Source organism: Vespula pensylvanica, chromosome 13, assembly GCF_014466175.1.
Source record: "Vespula pensylvanica isolate Volc-1 chromosome 13, ASM1446617v1, whole genome shotgun sequence".
In the NCBI taxonomy this organism is placed as follows: Eukaryota; Metazoa; Arthropoda; class Insecta; order Hymenoptera; family Vespidae; genus Vespula; species Vespula pensylvanica.
This window is the reverse complement of record NC_057697.1, coordinates 4,146,954-4,171,821: the sequence shown is the minus strand read 5'-3', so window position 1 is coordinate 4,171,821 and position 24,868 is coordinate 4,146,954. Positions and strand designations below refer to the sequence as shown.

Here is a 24,868-nt window from a genome sequence, read left to right as displayed (position 1 = left end):
TACATAATATTATCAATGGCGATAATGTCAAGGTGTACCAAACGTTTTGAAATAAGATATAGCAGTGGTATGATGATCCTATTGACATCGTTATACATTGGACGAAACATTTTGTGGCTGTTGCAAGGGTGGCATCGGTTGGTGAGCCACCAAATCGAATCTCTGCGTATGGTCTTCCGTTTATTTGATCTGCTTGTCGATTGACATGGATCGATATACACGAAATTCAAATATTATTGGTCGAGCGTTTTCGTGGTTGTGAACTTACCAATCTATCAAAATCATTCGTATACATAGTAAATGATATAAAATAATTATAATCAATTTTCCTATATTTAAATGAATTTCTCGACTTTTTCTTTTTTCTTTTTTTCTTTCTCCTTTCTTTTTCTCAAAAAACTCACTCAACTAAGAAATTTACGTGCATTTGATAAACTGAACCACTGTATGCCTAAAATTATTTATATTATATAAATTATATATAGCTTAATATTCTTTATCACAAAAAAGAAAAAGAATATTCGCACTTTCTTCAGCATTATTTTCAAAAATATTTAAAAAAGAATGTATATACATAAATGACATACAAATTATCTACAAAAGTTTCTTAACATCGATCAGATAAAAAGAGTGGACATATTTATACTTCTTAAATATAATTTAACATTTTAAACATTTTATAATAATATATAATTTTTTTTTAACACAGTTATACGTCGTTAACTATTTACATTTAAATTTACAATTGTATCAAAGAATTATATATTAAAAAAATAATCTCTCTTTCATTATCATCTTTGGAAATATTTTTGCGAAAAAGATCTCAATAATTTTGTAATAAAGTTTCACGTTGATTTATCGAACGAGTAGATACTAAACATGTTACGTAAACTTTTATTACACTCGTAAAGTAACTCGTGGGAGAGCATACATTTAAATACGTTTTTATCATTCATAGACGTGTTTCGCAACTTCAGGCACGTATTATTATTATTATTATTATTATTATTATTATTATTATTATTATTATTATTATTATTATTACTACTACTATTATTACTATTATTGTTCTTGTTGTTGTTATTACTATTATTATTATTATTACTATTATTACTATTTTCATCATTATTATTATTACATGAATAGTGAAACGATCATACATTGAGAAAGATATGGAGCACAATGGTCGAAAAAAAGGAAAAAATGTAAATAAAATATAGCTATAGAGCAGATATCTCGCTTTTACAGTTCGGTGTTAAATAACTTATTTTCAGATCCGAGAACCGGTTATATAACTGATCTCCTATCCGGAAGTCGTAAGGTAACGAAAGCGGTTGCACGAGAAGAGAATCATTGTACAAATTATCGCGAACCAGTAGAACTTAGACATTATCACCGAGTATCGATAAAATTAGGACAAAGTTTGAGTAATATATCTTCAAATATTTTTCTCAAATTTTGGAGCTCTTTGTTTAGAAAATTAAATAATTTTTTTACATCCGTTGCATAAAAAATTATTATATCGGTACATATCGTTAAGTTTTGTATCAGTTCAATAATTACAAGATTAATTAAAAAGTTTCATGAAGACGTATCGAAGCGTTTCTGATTGCTGAAGTTCTCGGAAATTCATTGTTTAAGAAGTTAAACAATTTTTTTTTTCATTTGTTCCATAAAAAATAAAAAATTTTTTATATATGTAGTTATTAGTTATCAAATTTTATATCATTAAATTTCTTATTTTTAAAATATTTTTATTCGATACAACAAGCATAAAAAGTGTTCAATACTTATTATAATAAAAAACGAAAGATACATATTCCATAAAATATTTCAATATATCGTAAAATGTTTTACATCAAACAATCTCCATCCATATTAATTGTAACTTAAATTTAATATTATCAAAAATTTTTAATAACACACACACGAACATAGACATACACAAGACAAATCATCTTTTTATTATAATACGATACAAATCTCGTTCAATTTTTTTAATAAAAACTTTAACGATGATTAATCGACATATTCAATTAATTTAATAAATATCTCCACTTCAACTTGGTCGTATAAATATAATGATTAGAAATTCCTAATGAAATCATTTCCATTCTAATACAATACAAATTTCGATCAATGTTTTGAATACAAAATTGTAGAAACGATGAATCTTTGAATCGAATTCGTGAATAATACAATTAATTTGAACTGAATTGTATAGATCAAATCCTAATCGTTTCAGAAAAAAAAAATTGTCGATAAACGTAAACCGAAGAATATCATAAAAGAGAATGTCTTTTAAGATAAAAGATTATACTTAAGATTGACGAGAAATATTTCTCGAGTCCTTTCTAGTATCCCTTATCTTGCAAACAGGAAAGGTAGCGACGTGAGATGTTAAAGGCATTGGGATGTTGCGTGGGGTGAAGATGAATGAAAATGGCTGAACGACGTCGATGTTCGTGAATAGAGGGGTGGAAAGAAGGTAATCCAGAAGGGATGTTAGCGTAGAAAAGAAGGGATAGGAATGGTCGATAGTCGTGGACGATAGTAAATCGTGAGTTTTTTTTCTTCTTTTCCTTTTTTTTCTTTCTTTTCTCTCTTTTTTTTTTTCGCCGAGATCGAATGAGAACAATGAGAAGGACCAATCGAAGGGCGGAAATTCGAGGGATGATAATTGAACTCGATAAGGAGAAACTTGCTGATTGCTGTCTTCCTTCTCTCTTTTATTTTTTCTCTTCTTTCCTCTCTTTATTTCTCTCTTTTCTCCTTTTCTTTTTCATTGGTAGTATTTAACGATCTATTAGAATTAAATTTCAATTAATCCTTTTTTTCTTCGATATCTTCGTTTATTTTATATAAAAAAAATATATATATATTTGTTCGTATTTTTGTCGATATTATGTAAAATTAATGAAGTAAAACGAAATAAGAAATTAAAATTCACAGAAAAAGAAATTAGATGAACATTAACGAAATTACGTAAAATGAATTTTTAAAAAAATTTCACAATCAGCAACGATATTGAGTTATCAACATTTGAATTAATTCAATTTATTTATTTATCTTTCTTCTTACCAAAATAGTTCTATGAATTCTTTCTTCTTTCAGTTTCATTATTTCATCATTTTTGTGCATTACGTATCTTGAACAACTTGAATTTCTTTTCTTTTTTTTCATTGTTCTAAATTAAATTTTCATTTGTCGCTGTTGTTGGTAAAAGAAAAATTATATTTTTTACCCCTATTCTTTACACATTCTAACTATATTTTTAAAAAGATAGTTAAACCTCTGATGATAAAAACTACAATTTCTTTTTATCTTCTTCTTTCATTCTCATTCTTCTTTTATTATTCTTACCGTAAGAGCACTAAGACTGTTAACACGATAGGTGCCTCACGACCTTCCTCGAATACCGTTAATCCGAGTTACAATAGTCGATAGATCGAAGCAAAAACACGCAAGAATTACCTCATAAACTGCGATCAGATTTTTTCCTTTATTTTAAAAAAATAAAAAAAGAAAACAGAATAAAGAGAAAACAAGTTTTCATCGATTACGAACAATTCGTACTAATCTTGATCGTAATTAAGCAGAAATTTATTTTTATATTTTAATTTGTTCATATTTAACAAAGAATATTGCAATATACCTATGACATTATCTGTTACATTATCACACATGCGCTTTTGTATTCACCTATCAGCTTAAATGTAAGTTTTTTATTTCGTTTGTTAATCCCTTTTACTTGTCACACCCAATGAAATATTTACTTATCAAGATATATATTGTGCCTATTAATTCAACTATGACTTATCAAATCGAATAATTTATGTATGAAACAAAAATTAGAATTATATTTATGTTCATTCATCAGTATCTCGAACATGTATCATATCTCTGTATCCAATGTATTTTTGCTCTTTTTTCTTCTTATTTTTTTATTTCTTAATTTTTTTCTTTTCTGAAGAAAAAATAGGATTAAATGTATCTAATGAAAAGCCGTACGCTTTCAGTGTGATAACAAATATAATTTAATTTTTTTTCATTCTTTTTTCTTTCGGTTTAACTCCAGGATCAATAGATATACTCGATTTAAGTGTTTCGTAAGAACCATAAATACACACACACACACATACACACATATACATATATATATATATAAATTGACAAGTATTTTTTAGTTAATAAGTTGTCCTGTTTAACTGGTCTTACGAATATATAGGAGTAAGAAGAATGCCAACGTTCGAATACTTTCTTATGTCTACCGCGACATGGTTGTCTACACTTAGTAGACATATACAATAAATTTCTGAACGCTATTTTACAGGACGTGTTCCACGTAAACCAGTTTTCTGGTCAATACACTAACTACAGTAGAAGTACGAGAAGGAGAAGGAGAAGGAGAAAGATTTTTTACTGTCCCACTTTTCTTTCTAAAATTAATTTCTCGGATTTACGATGGACAAAAAGAAAAAAGATAGGAAAAGAAAAACAAAAAGAAAATTTATACATTACGCTCTATGTTAAAACTATGAAAGGAAATACAAACGAAAAGTGTAGTTAGTTCGAACAGAATATATTTAATCATGAAAAGAGTTATCTCTCTCTCTCTCTCTCTCTCTCTCTCTCTCTCTCTCTCTCTCTCTCTCTGATATTTTCTTAACAAGGTCACGAGTCCATAGACCTCATCCTAAAATACGAATATAAACGAAATTGATTCTGAAAAAAATAAAAAAATTAAAAAAGAAGATGAAAGAAAAAGAAAAAAGAGATTGATTTATTTTGTTTTCATTTCATTGAAGCGATCGAGATGATTAAGAATCCGTTCCTGTTTGCTTTCATTACAGATGCCTCGTCCTCGAACGAAGCTGTACACCTACAGCAACGTCTGAGGAGCCTGAGCACGGAACTGGTGACCCTGAGGAACCGGCTACACGTAAGCCAACCTCCAAACGGTGGTTCAGTGCCGTCACCAGGAACACAAGGTGCCCTGTCGAAAAGTCCAGAGAAGGGTAATTCTCTTGTTACTGGTGTTACTGCTGGTGTTGGTACTAATACCGGTAGCAGTGGTACTGGTAATGGTAATGGTACTGGTAATGGTGCACCTTCCTCACCAGCACCAGCCGTACCACCAAGGACCAGCTTACCACCTGCATCCACGGTATCCCATGGAATCGGCCATCCGACTGGTCACTCGTCCAACCATTCCACCAGTCACACGCTCACGGCATCCGCGATCGTTCATCCTCACGTCAATCACGCCTCTGCGAACACGCTCGGCCACAACTCCACTGTCGCGAATAATTTCATATCTGGTTAGTATGCTCGAACTAATCTTCTCTGATAATTCACTGCTGGACTTGGATATTATTAACGAGTTAACATACGGCCATATGAATTTACGTTATTTTCATAGAATTGAAATTATAACCATTCAGTCATATACAATCCCGTTTTTCTTTTTCTACTTTGCTCCTTTTGTTTTTCTTTTTGTTTGCTTCTTCTTTTTTTTGTATTTTGTAAAAATACAACGATTTTTGACATGATAAATATTTATTTTATCAAAAGGTTGATTATCTCATTTGGACAGATTTATATTTTGGAAACTTGAAACGATGCCTTTTGTTTGTTATTATTATACAAATTGTGACATTTTATATAAACGAAAAAATTAACGAAAGAATGTGATACGATTTGTTGATTTTTATTCGTTATATGTGTTTACGAATTATTATATTTAAATAACGCGTTAAATATTTTTAGATTAAGATTAAGATTCGTATTAATTGAAAATTTCTTTTTACGTTTTGTATTATATTTGAACGATCTTAAACTAATTCAAATATTTCATACGAACGAAAAAGAATAATTACAGGTTAGCAATATGGATTAATCTCCATTTTTATACACGTGCCGTCCCATTTTAAACGACTTGGTGAAATATTTCCGATCCTATTGATTTTATAAACAAATTAATTTCGAATAATAGTTGCTAGTTTTTTTTAAAGAGGAAATATAATATGTATTACGACTATTTCATGGAGAACGCTGTTGTTAAGATACGAAAGTCATAACAATTTTTTTTTTATTTTTCTCAAATGGAAATCAATATTTTAAGTCGAATAAAAGTTGTAGAGAATATCAATACAAATCCGATGAGTACCTATAGTGTATATTTTCATCAATATTTCATCAATTTATTGATGCTACGTTTTAACGTTTAACGAACTGTTAAATCGCAATAATGCGATCAATATTCCTGTAAACCTGGTAACCAACGAATTCATCTATCGGTTTTTTTCTTTTTCCCCATTTGTTTTTCATTTATTTATTCATTTTCGTTCATACATTTTCGAAATTGTAATTATTTGAAGCGTGATACCCTTCAGCCCATTCATAAAGAACAATATTGCGATTGTACAGTCCGTAAAAACATCATAACGCCATAATTCAATGAAATATCTGTGAAAAGCGTAGACTGTAACTTGCTTGCTCGTTGAATTCGTATTGATATTCTCTACAACTTTCTGTATTTTCTTTTTCAAAATATCGTATTGAAAAAAAAGCAAAAAAAAACGTTATGACTTCTGTATCTTGACAACTGCGTCCTTTATGAAATATATCCGCGATACGTATTATATTTTCCTGGTCGAAATTCGGTAGCTTTTTTATTTGAAACATTCATTTATAAAACCAATACGATAGATGATACTTATAATATATTATATATGTGTATATATACATATATACATATATATATATATTTATTTATAATGATGAGACATAGTGTGTGTGAAAAAAACTACTCTTTTCTTTCGCCAATGATACGTCGAAAATCTTAAAACCTTGGTACTACATGAGTCACGAATTTTTTTACTCGAAACATTCGTTTATATTTAAAAACGATACGATAGAAGATATTTATAATATATTATATATATATTTATAATACGAGACACCATGTGTGTTTGAAAAAACACATACTGCTCTTTGCTTCAGCCATGACACGTTAAAAATCTTAAAACCTTGCTACTGCATGAGTCTGGAATTTTTTTATTCTTTTTCCAATTTTTTTTTTTTTTATGGAAAGAGTCGGTAAAAAAGAAGAAAATAATCAAGTATCGATTAGCTGTAGTTTAATAAAGCGGAAGGTATCAGTTTTGCAAATATTTCAAAGTAAAGAGCCTCACGGATTGAGGCTGTATGAGGAAGTGATCGATTTTCGTCGTCATGGGTATAAGGACACGAATATATACACGCACGCGTGTTAGATAGATATACATATATCTAGTGATGGTAGAGGGGTAGGTATAGGGGTAGGAGTAGGGGCAGGAGTAGAGGTAGGGGCTAGGGTGGTAGGAAGGAGGGGTTGTGTCGCGACACGGGACGTCCATCTACTCGCTCGTCCGCGTTAACGTTAAATCCTCGTGTAACACGTAATATCCTCGTTTCTCCGTTAATATGCCTCCGCTAATGGACCATTTCCCATCGCTGTATTATCTTCGATCGTGATCGTTTTTCAAAAAGAAAGGAAAATGATGAAAAAAAAAGAAAAAAGAAAATGAAATCCAAAAAAGAAAAATAAATAAATAAATAAATAAAAGTGCAACGCACGATACGAAAACGTAACAATTACGTTCGTTCCTTTTATTCTTTTTAACAAAAATTTGTTTCGAAGTAGCATCAAGATTCGTTCAAAAATAATTCCAATGGGTCACTCTGTATGGTATTTAAAAATTTCATAAGCAATTCAATAAAATGTTACTCGGAAAGAACGTATTTAAAAATTCATATTAAAATTGTTCTGACTGAAAGTCTACTTATATAAATTTTATATGGTATATATTTTATAATGTAAATGTTATAATATGTATATACGTATATATGGAAATGATAACGATCTTTTAAATTCATATTGATCCATTCAATAGTAAAATTAATCGAAAAATATCTCGATAAGGAATCGTCGTTATCGTTTAGGATTAAAGGTATACCGATGGGTTATTGAAGATTAATGGTTACGTTGGGGGATGATTAGATTTAGATCCAACGAAGCGGCACAACGGCGTGTCGGACGATGGTATAGTATCTTGTGTGACAGCCCTTGGTTGCCTACGATCACCTCCAATCTCCAGTATTATCGCCGACGTGAAGAACGCTAAGAGTAATCAAGGCCAGCATCGATGTCTCCCGAAAGCAACCACACCAGCCAGTACTGGTCCTGCGACCTCTACGGCCTTGGACGATCTCATTCATTTACCTGGACCTCTCACGGAGGATGCGGTACTCAAATGCCTTCAAGCTCGTTTTTGTGCTAAACAGTATCACGTAAGTATTTTAATTTTTCTAATCAAATCAATATTATAATCTCGAAAAAAAAGAAGAAAAGAAATAAAAATAAAATGTTCAAATCGTAAGAATGTTTTTGATAGAACGATTTATCTATTCATTTATTTTTCTTTTTTCTTTTTTTCTAAGAAATTATTTCTAAAAATGAGTTTATTTAGATGTATAGATAAATGATTTATTAGATGTATGTTTAGATGATATTAGTTAGATATATTTTTCTTTTAATATCTATTGGGTTCGATATTAGAATGTTTATAAAAATCGTATTGATGCTATATGAAATAGTATGTATGTTTATCATCGCTGGTAAAGTGATATTTTAAAAATTAATCATTTTATTGATGGAATATTTTTGTTCTTTTATACCGAATTGAACAATATATTGTCTCAAAATTAATAAGTAAATTATATTAATCAAATATACTTTTATCTCAAAATGTAACATCTATTTTATATTTACTCAATAATTCAATAGCCAGTAGTTTATTGATAACGTCATTGATGTTGCCAATAAAAAACATCACACTGAATTTTTCTACACTGATTTCATGTTATTTTGAATAAAAATAAAAATATATGTTGACATATAAATATATATATATATAAAAGAAGAGTAAAAATGGTTGAAAAAAGAAACATATTTTTTCCTTTCACGAATGAAAGTAGTATTGGATGTAGCTAACTGAACTGATTTTTGATTGAACGTGTTTTTCTGCATGCAATATGATAGTTATCTTGATCGATTAAACTAAATAAAAAATGTAAAATATTGATTACTATATACATATCAAATATACATCTTAAAATTATTTTCGTGAAAACGTGACGTAATGAAAGGACACTAATAATGGACATAATTTAAAAAAGGAAGTTTTTTTTCAAAAATATATAAAATATATATATATATATAATATATATATATGTATACATGTTTTATAATAATATAATATATTAATATGTACAGCATATTTCAACTATCATTTGATTTTTGAGTTGGAAAATTATAATATAAAATAATTAATTAACAATTAATATTATATGTTAATATATATATATATTTTTTAGATATATTTATATATATATAACATATTATATATATATAAATATTATGTTTGTATATATACATATATATATATATATATATAAATTGATTTTTAAATTTGAAAATTATAATATAAAATAATTCATTGCTAACGCAATATAAAGTAATTAATTCATTAAAAATTAACACGATATATTAATATATATGTATCACGTTTCAATGAGATCGTCCGATTCTTGAGTTTAACAAATTACAAAGAAAAATTATTTTTATTAAAATGAAATTTATTATTAAAAAAAAATTATTTGAAACAAATTTACAAAGAAAAGAAAAACGAAACAAAAAGAGAGAAAACAATTTTCTTTTTTATAAGTCAAATCTTGAGATTGGTGTAAAAATATGTGAAAATATTGAACGAATCGTTGGAGAATAGTTAAAAAATTATAAAAAACGAGGAAAATATAAGAAAAATAAATGGATAATAAAGAGGTTCTTTTTTGGTTTGGCAAACTCAAGCCCTTAACTCGAAACACTTCGGGCTATGTTTTTACACGGTTATATGTAGGAGGAGCTTACGATTGCACATGCACGCACGAACTCCGGTGCTGTTCTTCGTTGGAATGCAAGTGGAGCAAAAGGGTGGGGAACTCAACTGGTACTCACACTACATACATACATAAACACATACGTATATACATCCATACATATATACATGGATACACATGTACACACACACAGATATATATACAAGTGTACGCACGATTTCAGAGCATGTATAAGCGTCGATAAAGCAACGTTGAGAATCCACCCTGTTCCTTCACACGTGCTGGCCCACGCACAGGTGGCATGCTCACATTCCTTTCGAACGCTTCGCCATTCACATACTCTGTTGATTCCCTTTCGAATCTTTTCCGCATTTCTTCTATTGCTTCCTGACTTTTAAAATACTTTATTTATCACTAAGATCATTTAACTAATTACGAATATTACATATGTAAGTAGAACGACCTACATTGGTTAATATATATTTTGTTTTAGTTTCTTGTTTTGTTTTTTAGTCAGTTTCTTCTTTTTCGTTTATTTTTTTTTTAATTATTAATTTTTGATTATAATTAATTATTAATTATTAATTTTTTAATTCTTAATTTTAATTATTTTTTTTTTAATTAAAAAAAATTGTTTTTAACAATTAAAATAGAAGGATATATGATGAATTGCTCTACAATATTTTGGAAAATATTGTAATCGTTATAAGATCTCTAGATTTCATTATTTAAACCGTTTTATTCGGTAAAATGACAAAATTATAATACTAAATAGTTTTTGTATTATTTGAAACTGTTGGAGAGAAAATAGATATACTTGATCCGATAGATTTACATTTAGACATAAACGATTTGATTTATTTTATTTGTTAAAATGACAGAACTGGAACAAGAGATAAATTTCTGTATTTTTTCTTTTTTTAATGTGCAAAGGTGTAAATAGATCAATTGATACTGGATAGATTTAGATTTAGATTTAAATGATAATGACTTTTTTTGTGTGTAATTTAAAATTGAAAGAACTAGGACGAGGTCACTTTCCAAAAATAGAATTTAATATTATAGAATCTCCGAGAGATCCAATTAATTCGAAACGTCTAACCGTTAAATCATCATCGAACGTAATCTCAACCGGTTTCCAAAGGAACATGAACGATCGATGTGAGATCGTTCGTGTTCGTGTGTAATACGAGAAAACCGAATGAGAGAACAGTGAGTTTCTCAATAGGTCACTCAAAGGAGAGGAAACATCGCCGAAAGGTAGACTACGCCTTTAGTTTACAAAAACTCGATAGCGTTCACCCAATTGCGAGAGAAACGGTTGTTCCCTAATTGGTGGTAACCAGTGAGGCACTCTTTCTCTTATTCTTTTCGTCATTGATCGAAAAAAAAGTTTGATCGTTCAACCGTAACGAGTATCGAAAATATCAAATCAACTATTTTATGTTTCGATCTAAGACATTAATAAAACGTGTACCATTATGATTAGAAAATAACTGGAAAATTTGTCAAATTTCTTTCATCCGAAACGTCTCTAAACGATCAAAGAAAATTTTCAAAAAAACGAAAAAATTTCTTTTTATCTCATTTTTCTTATTTTTTTTTTTTTGTATACTTGTTTTCTTTCTTTTCTTTTTTTTTCCATTTTGAGAAAACGAAAATGTTATTTGGGCAATCAGCCTAACTTACACACATGCGCATACATACGTACGTACGTGTGCACGTGTAATCTGTTTGCAGATTAACACTGTTAAGTTAGGTTTCTTTCCAATTCCCCCTTTTTTTCTCATCTCCCCACAATCTCTTTAGGATATCCGATGGACCCCGACACCAGACCGGTTCTCTCTTTCTCCTCCACGCCCAACTTTCGACCCTTTTCTTTTCTTTTCTCGTTTTTTTTTCTTCTTCTTCTTCTTCTTCTTCTTTTCTTAAACCTTCTCTTTTCTTTTCTTTTTTTTTCTTTTCTTTTCTTTGCGTGCCGCTTTACCTTCTCTAGCAGACGTCTAATAGCAATCAAGCACATCGGACCCTCTAGGTCCTGGGTCTTCATTCCCATGCTCCGCCTTCCTCTCCACCCAATTCTTTTCTCCTCACCCCGTTCCACATCTCCAATGCCTTCCAATATTTTATTTCGAACGTCTTGCCTGTCCCAATTTTTAACTACCAACCTCGTGACTTTTCGCTTTTATTACCAACCTTTGAATTATTTATGCTTGTATTCGGACATATTTTTTTGTCGATTTTTTTTTTTCCATATCATGATTAATTTCTCATTTGGTAATATTACTAAGAGTCTAAGAGAATATGTTTCGTAAGAATGATCACTAATAGATCGATGTATAATACTTAACGACTTAGTTTCTATGTCACTTTTCTACGATATTAATTCGTTGTTACTAAGACTGTTCAAACGTTATTGCATTACTTTGATTCGTCTTGTTCCGATTCTGTCATTGAGTCGAGAACAAAAATATTCTAGTTTATATAGGTGACAGAGTTATGAATGATTTATAGAAATGCATTAAAACATATGTCGAATATAAGATATACATACATATATACAAACATACATACATGCACGCACATATTTAAATTTATGCCGTGGTACTAGTTATTGAGATCTTTACTGTGTCCACATTTAATGATATCGTTACGTAAACTTCTCTTACGTTCTTACTAAATATTTTATGAAACCTTTAAGAGAGATAAGAATTACTGGTTGACTCACTCGTCGAATTTCAATTTCGAATAAAAAAGTTAAATAACAAAATATTTCGAAATATCGTTGTTCAATTAGTTTTCAAATTCTTTAACGTTCGACAATTTCCGAATCTTGAAATAAACATTGAATTGTAGACGAATGTGGGGCCTATCTTGGTCAGTATCAATCCTTACACGGATGTTGGGAATCCACTGACCTTGACGAGTACCAGGGCCGTACCATTGGCACCCCAATTGAACAGGGTCGTCCAGGAAGCTGTAAGACAACAATCAGAGACTGGTTATCCACAAGCGATTATACTTTCTGGTAAGAAACAAACATTGAAATGTTAAAAGTTTATAGTTTTTGTTGGTTATAGTTGGGAGTCAGTCATCTTTTCTTTCTTTTTTTTTTTTTTTTTTTTTTTTTTGAATGAATTTCCTTTAGGAACAAGCGGATCCGGGAAAACGTATGCCTCGATGTTATTACTTCGGCAACTTTTCGACGTAGCTGGCGGTGGCCCGGAAACAGACGCTTTTAAACATCTGGCAGCTGCATTCACGGTTCTTAGATCTTTGGGATCTGCTAAAACTGCCACGAACTCGGAAAGTTCAAGAATAGTAAGTTATTAATGCGATCACAAGAAGAAAGTTGAACGAGTTTAACGTGACATTACTTTTCCCAGGGTCACTTCATCGAGGTACAAGTTACCGACGGAGCTTTGTACAGAACAAAAATTCATTGTTATTTCTTGGATCAAACGAGAGTGATCCGACCATTACCAGATGAGAAAAATTATCATATATTCTATCAGATGTTAGCTGGTTTGTCTCATGAGGAGAGAGGTTTTTATCCTGTTTCTAAAACAATCATTTAGATCTTATTTAAAGTTTTTTTTTTTTTTTAATCAACGACCTTGTCATTCGTTTGACAGTGAAACTCAATTTGGAAGGATATAATCTGAAAAATTTGAGGTACCTACAAAATGGCGATACTAGACAGGACGAGGCAGAAGATGCGATAAGATTTCAAGCTTGGAAAGCTTGTTTGGGTAAGTGTTTGTAAGAAAGAATGATTCTTCAAAAGATACGAACGAAGTATCTATCTCTCTCTCTCTCTCTCTCTCTCTCTCTCTCTATCATTTTAGGTGTTCTCGGTATACCTTTCCTCGACGTTGTAAGAGTATTAGCTGCTGTTTTGATTCTTGGTAACGTAGGATTCACGGATGGGCCTGGTGTTGAGGTTGGTGTAATCGGAGAAAATGAACTCGCTTCGGTGGCCGCACTTTTGGGGGTTCCGCCACCTGCACTTCTCAGAGGTCTTACATCGAGGACCCACAATGCCCGAGGACAATTGGTTAAGTCGGTCTGCGATGCAAACATGGTACAGTTATATCATTTTATTCATCTTTTTTCAAACACGTTTATTTGTCCGACAAACAGTAGTGTTCACATATAATATATATACATACATACATACATCAATTTATTTTTTAACATAGTCCAACATGACGAGAGATTCCTTGGCCAAAGCTCTTTATTGTCGTACCGTAGCAACTATAGTCAGAAGAGCTAACAGTTTAAAAAGATTAGGATCGACGCTTGGAACTCTTTCGTCTGATTCCAACGAGTCTGTTCATAATCAAGCTGAAGTCACCAGTCAACATGCTTCTACTATTGGCAGTTCTGCAGGTAATACGATGTTATCAAATTATGTTATCATCGAATAATGAATTTTTAACGTAAACATACGTATTGTTTCTAGGTGGTACTGGTTCAAGGAGCATGACAGCTTTGAACAATGCCGTGAGACATGCGACAGATGGTTTTATAGGAATCTTAGACATGTTTGGATTCGAAGATCCGAAACCGAGTCAATTGGAACACCTCTGTATAAATTTGTGTGCTGAGACTATGCAACATTTTTATAACACGCACATTTTTAAGAGTTCCATCGAAAGTTGCCGTGACGAAGGTATAAGGTGTGACGTTGAGGTGGATTATGTTGACAATGTACCTTGTATCGATCTCATTTCTTCTTTGGTAAGTACGAAAATTCGAATTAGAAATCGTGACACTTAATAATTTCTAATGTAATTATATATTTTTAAACAAATATCGATGAAAAATTATATCGTTAATAATTTGATTTTAGATATAAAAGTAGAATTAGATTTTTTATTAGATCTTTATTCAATAGAAAATTTACAATTGACATTATAAGGATCAATTATATTTAAATATCTCAAATTCAGTAAAATTTCCTTTTTCTTATAAATTTATCGATGCTCTCAGCGTACCGGTTTACTCAGCATGTTGGACGTCGAATGTTCGATACGTGGTACTGCGGAGAGTTACGTAGCTAAGGTGAAAGTTCAGCACAAACAAAATCTTCGACTATTCGAACCTAGACCAGTAGATTGCAGATCTTTCGGTATTCAACATTTTGCTGGCAGAGTCACGTACGATGCATCAGATTTTTTGGGTAGGCAAAAATGTTGTTTCCTTTCTTTCTTCTTTTTTCTTTTTTTTTTTTATAAAACTCCTACCCTTCCGTACATCAAATTAAATTATTATTATCATGTATTTTTAAAGACACCAACAAAGATGTTGTGCCTGATGATTTGGTGGCTGTCTTTTATAAACACACTTGCAGCTTTGGTTTCGCTACCCATTTGTTTGGCAGTGAATTAAAAGCTTTGTACGCAAACGATACTGTTCCAAGAGGTGTTAGCTTTAGGATATCACCGACTTCTCATACGGATCTGTAAGACAATTTTTTTCTTTTTTTTTTTTTTGCTCATCTTAGTTATTTAAATATATGTATATTAAAATGTATGCATATCCGAGTTCAGTTTAAACGGCGATGAACCGATCTCAACGCTAACGCAAGACTTTCATACGAGATTGGACAATCTGTTAAGAACTCTGGTCCATGCTAGGCCACATTTTGTTAGATGCATCAGAAGCAATGGAACTGAAACTCCTATGCATTTGGATCGAGGTGTTGCGATGAGGCAAATACGTTCCCTGCAGGTTTTAGAGACTGTTAATTTAATGGCTGGCGGTACGTAGATTATCATGAAAACTTAGTTTATTAATCCTGTAATACCATAACTTCGTTATTAATTTAATGATTATCGGTATGTAAAGAAATATCAATTATGGAGTTTCCGAAGTCTCAAAGGAGACTTTCCTTATTTTCTAATATCGTATAATTCAATTTTGTACAATTTTGTTATTTTTGTGGTTTTAAATATCAATTTGTACAGTCAATGATCTCACACGATAGAAATCCCATTTGAAAGGATATTAATCGATAATTCAATGTATCAATATATCATCCTTGTATCTTGAATCGAACCTTTAGGGATTTAGAAAGAATAAATAGAATTAAGGAATGATCCTCGTTTCTATTGATCAGGTTACCCGCATAGGATGCGATTCAAGGCGTTTAATGCGAGGTATAGATTGATCGCACCTTTCAAACAATTACGACGAGCTGAGGAACAAGCTGTCGAGGATACAAAACTTATTTTACAAAATGCACAACAATTGAAAAATAAATTTGGAGCTAGTACGAGTTGGGCACTTGGAAAGAGACACATTTTCCTTAGCGAGGGCATTCGTCAACAGTTAGAATGTTTGCGTTCGGAGACAAGAAGGAAAGCTGCCACTGTGATACAGGTAATGTTCAAACAAATTTTCTTTTCCTTTTTTCTTCTTTCTTACACAATATTCAAGGACATTTATTTTATTGATTTAGGCTACGTGGAGGGGATGGAGAGTTCGAAGGAGATGGCCATTAAGAAGAACGACGATGTGTGTATCAACGGTTATTGGTCAGAAGAAACTACAACAGACGACGACAACTGGTAATACTGGAACTGTTCAAAGAAATGTTACAACGGGAACAGGAACCGGAACTGGTACTCGTCCTAGACCACAACCAATCGCTGGTACACCACCACCAGATCCTTCGGAAAAATGTGCCGATCAAAAAATGATTCAACAAACTTGTACATTATTTGGCCTTGATCTGGTACATACCATTCATAATACTACAACACTTCTAAAATCTATATCTCTATGATTGAACATTTTTCATCTAATAATTAAATTCGAATTATTACGAAATGAATATCATCGAATCGAACAATTCGCATCTTTCAATCTGTAGTTCACATAATCTTGTTGATACAATTATCGATATTGATTATTTCTTTTTTCCTGCTACATCGTACGATTTAAAATCCGATCGAAATTATTACTTAAATACTTTAACTCATCTTAACATAACGCAATTTCATTTTCTCAATTTTATCAAGGAACGTCCACCACCGGTACCACCAAGTAGATCATACACCGTAACAGGTAATACGAAATTAGGATATCCGCAAACAAGGATCATGAAGATGCCTTTTCCAGGTAAGAAAAATATATACGTATATATATATATAAGGTGTCCCGATTCTCGTAATCAATCATTGAGGCTAACGAAAGATGCTACAATTTTTAAACGACAATTACTTCGTTACTTTTCTCTACTATCATTATTGTTTCATTATTCACTTTAATTTAATCATTAACTCGATCAAAATCTCTCGTACATATTTCAATGCATCATTATATCTGATCATAGTGATCGAATGATCGAATGACAAGAGGAATACACGAAATCAAATCAAAGGACATCACTCATTGTTGCCTTTGAGATAGATTATGGTCGAATCTTGCGAACAACCGACAGCTCATTAGCCGGTTATTCCTTCACCGCTATATCCTTCGAGCCAGGATATCTTCCTTTGTTCTCTAGTCTCCGATATTTCAAGACCCTTCCCTCAACCTCCTCGTCCTCGAAGATATTTACCTTAAAGGTGTTAGATGATTTTCATTCAGTAATATTTAAGGTAATATTCAATCGCATAAATCCTTGCAAACACGAGCAATGTAGATTTCTCTACTGCAAATCAATTTTTCGAACTTTCGAATTAATTATTAAATTGATCAACGAATATCAGCGATAATGAGAACGAATCAACGATTAATAAGAAGAGTAACAAATTTAACGATAATTATTAATGAGAAAATGAGAAGAGAGTGTTAATTATTAATGAGAGAATGAACGATTAATGAGAAAAGTAACAGAGTCCGATAATTGTTACAACGTCTTTCATCTTCTCAAAGGTCGATTATTTATATTTTGGGATATATAACATAAAGATATACAAACGAATGACGAACTAGTCTTTATATTGTCGTTATCGATTTGTAAACAAATTTCAGAAGAAGGGGAAGGAGAAGTAGTATTATTGAAAGGTGAAACAGTGTTAGTCATTGGAGCATCTCCGAGGCGAGGACATCTCTTAGTAGAACACAACAATACTACGTTACATGTGCCTTATCAATTCATGGAGCTTAAACCTTGCAACATTAACGTATAATAATTTATTGCGTTTATAATTTTCAACACCGACTATATATATATATTTTTCTAAACTAATATTTGAACAATTCGTATGGAGCTGAAACCTTGCTACAGTAAGTGTTTAATAATTTATTACGTTTATGATTTTCAATCGCGAACAGTACACGTATACATATATATATTTATATACGGTATATATACATATATATAGTATATTAAAAAATGAGAAAATTAGTTAAGATTTCTTATTAGATATTATCAACTGTCTTGAATTCGATGAAAATTTATACTTTTAATTATTAGTTTATCTTATTCATTTATTATCCAAAATTATTAATAACATTATTCGGATATCTCGTACGAATAAGTGATTGAAAAGAAAAAGAGAAAAAGAAAGAATAAAAGGGATAGTATCGTATTGAAATCCTCACTGATTGTAAGATGGGATTGGTACGGTGGGAGGGAGAAAAGAGGCCGGAGGACAATGAACGTCTAATTAATTTCATTGAGCGAGTTTGAAGTCATTGAAACAGTGCTTATCGCTTGTTTAAGACAAAAGTTACTGATTAGTTTGCAACATAAGTACACTTCCATATTGCCTCGAAACCACGTTTGTCTTCCATGTAGATAAGTACATGTCACAGTATAATACACAGAAATGCATGTGCAAATGTATGTTTGTATGTACGTGTGTCTGTGAATACGTGTATTTTTTAATATTACGTTTTTTAGTTGCGTTAAGTAATTTAATTATTAATGCTTTGTTTTATATATATATATATATATATATATATATATATATAAAAGAAATTGATAAAAATGATCAGAATATTACATACCTATTATACAGGGTGTCCCATTTAATTCCGCACTCATCAAATATCTGTTTTTAATGATAAAACAAAGCTTTTTTTAGGACGAAATTTGTTAATTTTCAGTCGTCGCACAGTGATTTTAGAGATTTCAAGGTCATCGATTATCTTTTAAAAAGAATCATATAATCTTACGATCATCGTGCAATAGTCTACGTTTAGATCAGTGCAATGAATATGATACTACGATCTTCGTACGACTTTGAGTGGAAAAGAAAAGAATACAGATCGATGACCTTGAAATAATAATATATTTCTTTTCTCTTTTTTTTCGTATCGTAATATGTAAACTGTAATAAAGATATTTCAAGTGTTCGAGTTATATAGGACATCATATATATATATATATATATATATATATATATATATGTGTGTGTGTATATATATATATATATATATTATACATATATCTACGTTCGTTCGAATTTGAATATCGTCGATATATCGTAATTTTTAAGTCACATTCGCCAACAGTATTTCTTCCTGACTATTCTTGAATTCTTAGTGCCAACAACTAGAAAAAATAGAAGAAAGGAAAAAACAGAAGAAAATAAGAAAAACAGAAAAAAAATACACAGAAAGAAAGAAAATTCAATCGTAATAATATATCACTATGCCCTGTACATGTACCATATTCGATTAAGGCCTCTTTCGGATTACTATAGAATATATTACATACGATTAGTGCCACTTGATTAGACTTTAATCGACTTTTAGTTTTTATTATCGATATTAGCTCCTAAGTAATAAGATATCTTAGCTTTGTATATTAGCTTATACACTGATTCATCAAAGATTCTAATAAAAAAGTTTTAATAATTAATAAAGCCGTTAGAAACGTATGAAGAAAATTGTATGTAAATACTATAAAGAGATTATTTGTGATCGGTGTGTGTTACTTACGTATGATTTACGAATGAAGGATATACGTATTCATAGCTTGTGTAATTACTTATAACGAGATAATAAAAACTAATGAAAAATATAATTAACCTCTTTTAATTATTGCAATATTTCGAATAGATATCTACCTACATCGTTTATTCGAACCATCAATATGCTATTAAATTTATTAATAAACAATTTGATCGATAGATTATTAATTCTAATAAAATATTTATAGTTCAATTGTTGATCGTACGCAGTTTTGCAAGATTTTATATTAACGAAATTATCGTTGAATTATATTAATCGGTTTCGTTAGTTTAGTTTTGTAATTAGTTTAGAAGGAAAGTTAATCAATGTGTTTTGAACTAGGTATATATATCTATTGGCATTATAGAGTACACGTGTCTTTGTCGGTGAAATATGGACAGACGATTCAAAAGGAAGAACTTTGACATGAAATCGTTTTCACGTTGCTTACAAACGTTGATGGTTATGAGAAGATTCAAACTCGTGTTTCCATCTTTACCGAAGTCATCGGAGAGTGAACATCTCGCTAATGTTTGACTTTGGACTCTCCCGAAGTTTGGTTTGATCATTGGAGTGAGATTCTCGAACGTATTGCTCATCTAAAGTTAGGATTTTACATATATAGACATACACACATAAACACACACACATATGTGTGCATACAGACACAAATATAACATTTAGACGGTGTTTAAAAAAAGTGAAAAACTTGATATAAACAAAAACATATTTAAACATCGTCTAAATATTAAATATGTTTTATATAATAATATAAAAAAAAGCAACGTAAAAATACCCTTTAAAAAAAATGAAAAATTTGATACAAACAAAAACATATTTTAAGGATATTTTTACGTTCCTTTTTTTTTACATTATTTTTCGATAGTCTTATCGTAATTGAACTGATATTTGATAGTTATCTTGTATTGCATATAAATATGTATTTGATAGACTCTTTTGAAATTTGGTTTCGATGGCTCAAATGAAATTCTACAAAGTGTTACTCATTCGAAGTTTGAATTACGTATCGACGGTCTTTAATAATGACATTTTCTTTTTTTTTCTTTTTTTTTTATTAATTTCTCCTGAATTTTCGTAATTTTGTAAGATCCTTTTTTTTAGATTATCCGCACTACGTAACTGCTATTATTATATTATTATTAATTTTATATTTTATCTGTTTCTTTTTTTCTTTTTTTGCATTATAAATATTAAACATCTTTTTAGGACGTTTCTCTAATAAAATAATTATGAATATTACACAGTGTACACTATTTCACGTTTATTAATTTTATATTTCAATTTAAATCGATTCGTTGTCTTATTATTATTATTATTATTATTATTATTATTATTATTATTATTATTATTATCATTAATATTACATTTGCTTATTTGTTATTTTATTGAATTTTTATTAAGTTTTCTATTAATCGTACCAATTTCATAGTTATTTTACTTTGAATTTATTTATATATTCCATTAGAAACAAACTGTAATACTATTCTCTTTCTTTGCTTGTTATTACATTTGTCATAAGATAAGAATCTTGGTTGAATCTTTGAAGAGTAAAGAAGATACTTCACATATCCTTTTGTCTGTAATGGAGTTAAGGAGAATAACGGAAACGATGAAATTATTTGCTTCTAGAGAAAGAGAATATTCTCATACTAGCTATATTTACTATAGTTATATTTATATAAGTATCTATATACATGTGTACGTTTATATGAGTACGTGAGATTCTTTCACTTACATCTTTATTCTCTTTCTTTTCTCTCTCTCTCTCTCTCTCTCTCTCTCTCTCTCTCTCTCTCTCTCTCTCTTTCTTTCTTTCTTTCTCTCTCAAGACCATTATCTGTCACCGTGGGAACTCCGGAATGCGTAATAACTCAACTTATTGTTGGAAGTTATAACTTTATACGGTTGAAACCTTGGTTGGAGAAGCATGCTGACGACAAGACAAGGAAGACAGTACCTTCTTTACTGTTATACTACTTCGCAAAGAATTCCTTAAAATTAAAAGGAATTTCTCATTGGTCGTATCTTTCCTTTTAGATCAAACGCATAAACAAATTTTATCAACTACTAATCAGTTTAAACAGGAACGTTTATTTATTTCGTTTGTAAAATTTTTAGGGTCGAACAATTTTATTTTTTTTTAACTAACTTTTACGATCATCCTGCAAATTTGATCGATATAGGATTTTTTTGTTCGTTTGTTTAACTTCGAAGAAAATATCTGCCATGTGAATTTTTCATGGAACAATTATTACTTATTATTCTTGTTATTATTATAATAATTAATAATAATAGCTTACTATTATCGTTACTACAGTTATCATCAAGATCACCATTATTATTATTATTATTATTATTATTATTATTATTATTCGAATTTTTCCTTTTTTTTTATTTTTATTAACTTCTTATTGTTATTTATATTAAATAATTAATTAATTGACATATTGTTACATCATTATTTGATTGACATATTATTACCTCATCGTAAGAAATTTGATATCATTTTGTAAACAAATATTATATATGAAGATATTTATATCAATATTTTCTCAAAAGAAAAAAGAAAGAGAAATAAAAAAAAAACGAATACAAAAAAGATATTCAATAGGTTCTGAATTTATAATCAATTTTTACATCTAATTGCAAGTTTAATATTCAGGATGTTTTGAGTTTATATATACTTTGAAAATTTTCATAACTTGAATAATTCAAAAATGTATTAAATTAATAGTAATTTTATAATGATCGTTAGACTTGTAAGTTTATATTTTTCATGATTTTTTATGTTATTTTTTTTCAACGTTCTATATATATATATATATATATATATATATATATATATATACATACACACACACGCATACACACATACGTAATATATTGTATGTACGTAGATTCTATGGACTCTGATGTATATGGGCGTTGTAGAGTAGCCGACTGTTTTGATTCTCATGTCAGAAAGTTGGACGTTTTCCAATTTCTCATCCCTTTTACCTATCGCTTAAGGCGAGAATGTGAATTTTGAAATACGATTTTAAAGCTCCGAATATTGCTCGCTCGATTTGAGAAAAATATTCCTCTTTTTATAACTTCATTTGACGTTAACGAAATATATCAAAAGAAAAAAAGAGAAACGAAAAAATGAAGAAGAAAAAGCAAAATATAAATGACTTTAAATATCATAATGAAATGAAATTTAATTAGATCGAGTTCGTTTCTAACTCTTGAATATTTCTTATTTTCGAAAAAAATTAATTTTTTTACTACATTAATATTTCAATCGAATTATTCTTAAACGTCGAATTAAATAAATGTACTTGATTGTACGATCTGATATATATATATATATATATATATATATATATATATATATATATATATATTAGGATGATAGTTAGAATCAATATTTTTCAACTAAATCGATAAAAATTCGATTTACCTTAATAATTGTTTATTAGAGAATTCCTCGATATCTTTTGTGTCGGTCGATTTTGTCATGTAATCGTTAGTAGCCAACAACCGGTGGGAATAGACGTATCCAATCCTGCCTTTGATAGGAAACTTGGAAGCTTGTCGCGAATTTCTAACATCGCTACAACTTGGATAGTGTCATCGTAGTCTCAAGATCAAACAAAGGATCTTGCAACGGTCCTATATATATATATATATATATATATATATATATATATATATCCTGCTCTCTCTCTCTCTCTCTCTTTCTTGAACGTTCATGAAATCTCATTCGATAATGGCTCAGGATATTCATCGACCTACAAAGCAACACGAGAGTGTCGACTACACTATACTAGTATACTAAAACTACCACTATAAGGTAGGAAACTATCGGATGAGAGAGAACGATGTCACGTATATTAAATTTCTTCTCTATGTCACCATCCTTTTCTTAGTTATCTTATTTACGAGTTACAAGTTTTTGAGAGCATACTATCAAATATTTTCTATTTTCAATATATAACTTGATCGGGTAGAAATATTTTGCAAAATTGGAGATTGAATTTATAAACAACGAATGAACGTCGTAAAATATTATCTATCTCATGTTTATACACAGAAATCAGAATTAGTTAGAAATCAGAATTCTTAATATTTACTTATAGTTGCTTTTATTTTAATTCTTGTTGTTTTTTTTTTTTTCGTTGTTAGAATCTTTTATTTTTTTATTTTGTTTATTTTGTTTATTTTTCAACCAAATATTATACCAATATTTTCTTTTTTATCTTTTCCTTTTTTTGTAGAAATATCTGTACCATTTCACATACGACAAAAATTCAAGACATTATTGTTAGATAGATTGGTAGTCGGTGAAAATAGTATGCAAATTTTTATATGAGTCACCCTGTATACGAAGTGAAATCATAAAATTGGGACGGTTCATATATTTTGTTTCGTAGTAGACGGAAAAAATTTATAGGGGAGAAAATTGAATGATATAAAAATGTTCATTTTTCTCTGGACTTATCTTTTTTCTTTTTCTCTCTGTTTTTTTTTTTCGTTTTTTTTTCTATTTTCATTTTTCTATTTCGTAAATGCAACGACACATTTGAAAAATGTAATTGAATTTTCTTTCAGATTAGATCAACGTGTTTCTTTTTGTTCAAATTAATTTTCCTATGTGTTCCGTGTATTTAGAAAAAAAAAGAAAAAATAAAAAATATATCGGGAGGTTACGTTTCCGAAAAAAATGGGTTATTCACGAGATATTTCGAATTTTAATACTTCTAAAAAAAAAAAAAGGAAAAATAAAAGAGAGAAAGAAAAAAAATCATATAACAAGTTTTGAAGGAAGAGAGAGAGAGAGGGAGAGGGAATGAGTGAGAAATGTACGAGATTTTTTTGTTAAAAGGTATAAACGAAATAAAATTTTTGTTTGCACAGGATTTTACGAGGAAGAGATATTTCCTAGTTTTACTAGAGCGTTTCCCGAGGGAGTAAAAGGGAACGATCGAAACGAATCGAGTCAAATGTG

General features: G+C 29.9%; 1 protein-coding gene across 2 annotated transcripts in view; it reads left to right on the top strand.

Annotated features, from left to right (window-relative positions):
- The window catches only part of LOC122633776 (unconventional myosin-Va), a 74,385-nt gene extending 54,447 nt beyond the window's left edge, over positions 1-19,938 (top strand). Inside the window, exons 2-18 of one of the 2 annotated variants that reach the window (XM_043822113.1) lie at positions 4,854-5,321; positions 8,045-8,334; positions 12,799-12,970; positions 13,091-13,263; positions 13,329-13,488; positions 13,578-13,694; positions 13,791-14,026; positions 14,145-14,334; positions 14,408-14,685; positions 14,938-15,127; positions 15,238-15,409; positions 15,498-15,709; positions 16,067-16,329; positions 16,409-16,684; positions 16,971-17,070; positions 17,929-18,183; positions 19,448-19,938. In XM_043822113.1, coding sequence (XP_043678048.1) covers positions 4,854-5,321; positions 8,045-8,334; positions 12,799-12,970; positions 13,091-13,263; positions 13,329-13,488; positions 13,578-13,694; positions 13,791-14,026; positions 14,145-14,334; positions 14,408-14,685; positions 14,938-15,127; positions 15,238-15,409; positions 15,498-15,709; positions 16,067-16,329; positions 16,409-16,684; positions 16,971-17,070; positions 17,929-18,086 — 3,455 coding nt within the window. In that variant the 3' untranslated portion in view covers positions 18,087-18,183; positions 19,448-19,938. The remainder of the gene's footprint in view (positions 1-4,853; positions 5,322-8,044; positions 8,335-12,798; positions 12,971-13,090; positions 13,264-13,328; positions 13,489-13,577; positions 13,695-13,790; positions 14,027-14,144; positions 14,335-14,407; positions 14,686-14,937; positions 15,128-15,237; positions 15,410-15,497; positions 15,710-16,066; positions 16,330-16,408; positions 16,685-16,970; positions 17,071-17,928; positions 18,184-19,447) is intronic. The other variant, XM_043822114.1, reaches the window with a different exon arrangement.
- Positions 19,939-24,868: the final 4,930 nt, after the last annotated feature.